This window comes from Procambarus clarkii, chromosome 34 (assembly GCF_040958095.1).
Source record: "Procambarus clarkii isolate CNS0578487 chromosome 34, FALCON_Pclarkii_2.0, whole genome shotgun sequence".
NCBI lineage: Eukaryota > Metazoa > Arthropoda > Malacostraca > Decapoda > Cambaridae > Procambarus > Procambarus clarkii.
In genome coordinates this window covers 26541939-26546368 of record NC_091183.1, presented here as the reverse complement: position 1 = coordinate 26546368, position 4430 = coordinate 26541939, and the positions used below count along the sequence as shown (strand labels likewise).

General features: G+C 37.2%; 1 protein-coding gene across 1 annotated transcript; it reads right to left on the bottom strand.

Annotated features, from left to right (window-relative positions):
• Positions 1-2644: 2644 nt before the first annotated feature.
• On the bottom strand, positions 2645-3547 carry LOC138371035 (uncharacterized). Its single transcript, XM_069335677.1, has one exon. The coding sequence runs from the start codon at positions 3545-3547 to the stop codon at positions 2645-2647; it is 903 nt and encodes a 300-aa protein (XP_069191778.1).
• Between the last annotated feature and the right edge of the window lie 883 nt (positions 3548-4430).

The window sequence follows — 4430 nt, the reverse complement described above, 5'->3', positions numbered from 1 at the left end:
CCACAACCTAATACAGTAAATTCTACAATACTAAACTACGTATTAGTAGTGTTAGTTAATTATTACGCTTAATACAGAAAATACATCCTGTTGTATTAAGGATTAGTAAATGAATATTAGATGTGTATGAAGCCTAATACAGGAAATACATCCTGTTGTTTTAGGGATGAGAATAACTGTTGGAAATTTCCAACATAATTCCGGGGTGGGAAATTACGGGTCGTAGTTCAATGTTAAGTACTAACGTACTTATTCCCTTTCCCTGAAATTACATTCTTATATGTTAGTAGGTTAGAATGTACATAACAAATGTCCCGTATCTGTGTGACAGGTATGATCTGTTATCACGGGTACTAATGATTAATTACACTGATGTAATGATTAATTATTCTATATATCTCTTTGAGATCAAGGAGACGCTGAATCTACAGTGAAATCAGTGTCTAGGGTCGCAGTGACATGTAGCTAGATGAGTTACTAGACACTAACTGATCACCGCAGACTCACAAATCACCTCCTAGTGAGGTGAATCACAAATTCCTAACCTAGCTAAATTCTAGATAAAATAGAGAACTGAGTATATGAGCATCAGTCTCTATAAATGTAGTCATTGGTATGCTATAGTGACTACAGATTTAACTTGCACTCAGCTCTAACTAATGTCCCTAATCGACCTAAGGAGAGGGTAAATGCGAATTATATACAGTAGACTACTGTGCTATAACTTCTCTGGAAGTATAACTAAACACATAGCAACCTAAAGATTCTAAATGAGTAATAAACCTATTCGGTTTATATACATTAAGTTACAGTACTATAACTCTCTGGAGTTATAATTAAGTACATGATAACTTATATGAAGACTGAATGTGGTCAGTTATTACTGTCGAGAATAGTTCTGAGTCTACAGTGGGGTCAATGACATGTGTTGCTGTGACGTGAACCAGTTTAGGCTACTAGTCATTGATTTATCCATTGAGATCCATAGAAACTAACTCGGCTAGTACTAATTGCGCCAGGTTCAATCTGAAAAAAAGATAAGTTGAATTTATTCTATTATGAGAAACAATTTGTTTCACTACTAATAGTCTTCTGGTGAATGTTCACTTACAGGCTGTTGCAAAGTTCAATTTTGCTTGTGCTAAGATACTTCTCCAAACTGTTTCTAAGAGGCTTGTGGGCAGAGACAAGAAAGCAGGAGCTAAAAAAAAAAACTGATACAACTCTGCAGGTGTATCATATTAAATGGATTACTAAATCCTAGTCCAGACGACTTGATATAAATGTAGCGTTCTCTGGAAGACTTACCTAAGATACTATAAATGCTGTCTTCTCTAGAAGACTTACCTAAGATATGATAAAGGCGATAATATGTTATGAAATGCTATGAAGACTATGAAATGCTATGAAGACTGAATGTGGTCAATTATTACTGTCGAGAATAGTTATGGATCTACAATGGGGTCAATGACATGTGTCACTATGACGTGAACCGGTTTAGGCTACTAGTCACTAATTTATCCACTGAGGTCCATAGAAACTAACTCGGCTAGTACTAATTGTACCAGACTCAATCTGGAATTAATGTTGGTTGTCAGCTGGCATAGGCTTCCTTAGGTTCAAGACTACCAGTAAGTAAGTAGCCCCCGACTGAATTCAACAAGTTCATTCCATGTTTGCTTGTAGTTCCAGTAATAATAATGGTTTGCCCCTACTAATAGATCTACATTGGTGAGGTGGTCAGACGTTATCTTGGAGTCAGCCAACTTGATTCAATTTTTCTGTAAAAATTTGGCTGTGTCTCTTAGACCTTTGACATTCATGTCAAGAGGGATTAGATTAACTACTATGGCCTTAATAGGTCGGACACTACCGCCTAGGCGTATTAGTGGTTGTACTACTTCAAATTCTTGAGGTCCAGTATCTGCTAGGAATCCTGATATGTTCAATGTCACATTACACAAGGGTTTAAGTTTCAGCTTGTTAGCTGCTTGTTGAGTGATGAACGTTCTCTGGGATCCTTGGTCGAATAGACCTCTTGTAGTGATTCTAGAATGCTTACTATTTATTTGTAGTTGTGCAGTAGGTAATACGGTATTATTACGAGACTCGATGTTAAGCACCTTAACCTCCTGTCTCACCTTAGAACACTGCACAATGGTGGAAGTATCCTGTTCCACCTGGAGTTCTGGTGATTTTGGCCTATCAACTCCACACAATGCTGAATGATGTTGATCCTGGTGGCACCTGTTACATATGTGTTAGGATCGTGTTGCAACAAGCACCTGGTGCACTTTTGCAATTCCGTGAGACGCTTTATCCTAGAAACGCGATCAGGAAAGTTTTGACGCTGATAAATAGTATGACTCTCTTGGCAAAAGAGACAGCATCTCCTTCCTTTAGTAGATGTAGGAGTCACTAACTTGGGTGACTTATGGGCTACAGGTTCAGAAGGGCTGATAGTGTAGGTACCTACTGTAGTATTCTTCCATCTTGGAGTGGAAGTAGCGGTTTTTTATTTATTAGTCTGTTTGGAGGTACCTTTGGATTTGACTGTTTTATCAGTGGATGATTTGTCAGTGTCAGATATTATTTTCTAATGAGCTCTCAGTCGATTAACTGTTATCCTTAATCCCTCGAAAATTTAATCTAAGGATAGGATATCTGTTCTATAATGGGAACAGATGGATGCTAGGATCTCCTTAGGAAACTTACTCTGTATTTCTAATTTCAATACCAACTCTGCTTTAGGTACATTTGCTTTGACACCTAGAGCTTTAATTAGAGACTCTACCTGGAGCCTAAATTCTTGTTGAGCTTCAGGGGTGGTATCTGGTGTAGGTATCGCTCTTAACTTATAATAAAGATTAGCAATAGCAATTTCTTTATTGCTGTAATTAACTTCTAGTAACTGAATAGCAGTATCGTAGTCCTTATCACTAGGAATTAGGTGTTCGACAACTGCTTTTGCTTCACCCTCTACGGTACTTTGCAAATAGAGGAATTTATTAGGTTTGCTAATAGATTTCTTGGAGTTTACTAAGGAGTCAAATGTTTTCCAATAGCATTCAAAATTCTCATCATCTCTACCATGGAAGTGAGGAAGATCAATTGTAGGAAGACGAACTTCCTGGAGTGTCTCCTGTTTATTAGTTTCACTTGTGGTTAGAGTATTTTGAGAAACTGAGTTGCTCTGCAATTTTTCTAGAGATTGTGTTAATCTATTTAGATGATCTTGGATACTCTCCTCAAACTTCTCCATCTCGGCATGGAAGGTATCTAGTTGATCCGGCTCAGCATTCTGTTGCATGAGGACTCTGAGATAGTCATCTGCAGCCTCATATGTTCTTTGCAACTTTTGCTTGGCCGTCTCTATGAGATTTTCTAATACTTTGACTGTGGCACCTGATTGTACCTGCTGATCACACTTATTCAACTGTCTAGTCACATGGCCTTTGTGACTCGTGTATGATCTAAAATATAATAAGTAGTTGCTGGACATTTCTTCTGGTGCACTGCCTGTGGACTTTGGCTTAGTTGATGCCATGGTTTGGTAATGAAAATAACTGGGGTATTGATTCATTTATACGTGGAACCAGTACAGATGTGGGTAGCCTAATAACTGATTCTTCAGTCAGGCTATGTGAATCCTACCTCACGTAGAGGTTAGCTTACCTACCTAATAGTAAACAGCTAATATTTGAGTGGTATTTCAGTGACACTACAGGAATTCCTCTACTTAGCTCCACATAATCAGCTTTGAATGGGTAGTACCACTTCAATAACACTCAAGATGTACACAGTAAATATATATAATATGATATAAAAACACAATTGTGTAAAATAATGATAAGTCCTACCCTGACTTGGGTTTGCACAATAATAAATGTTGACTAGGTTGTACGGCCTTGTACAATGCTAGTCTACTAATAATCCTACCTATCTAGGTTAGCTAGTAATAATGAGTTAGGCTAGAGTTGTACACTAGTCCGTACAATTCCAGTCTAAGCATTCTATTCTACATGGATTGGCATAAAATGCTATAATACTATTGATGTGCAGATTCAGGATAGTGCCATGGTTTTGGCTTTTTATAATTTTTGAGTTATATAGAGTATATATAAGTGATTATATGTGTATGAAAATTATTCTACTACTATAAATGATTATATATGTGGCAGATATTTTACTGCTGTAATTCTATATGTGGCAGATATTTTACTGCTGTAATTCTATATGTGTGGCAGGTATGCTGCCATGCATTCTATGAGTGGCAGATATGCTGCCATAAATTCTATGAGAGTGGCAGATATGCTGCCCTAAATTCTGAGTGGCAGATATGCTCCCATAAATTCTATCCTAGCCCCTGATAATACTCCATAATTAAAGAGTATAATGTTATCAGGGATGAAAAATGATTAATGAATTGT

Bases quoted from the DNA above. Each gene is read 5' to 3' on its own strand.
- LOC138371035 (XM_069335677.1), bottom strand. From the start codon at position 3,547: ATGGCATCAACTAAGCCAAAGTCCACAGGCAGTGCACCAGAAGAAATG.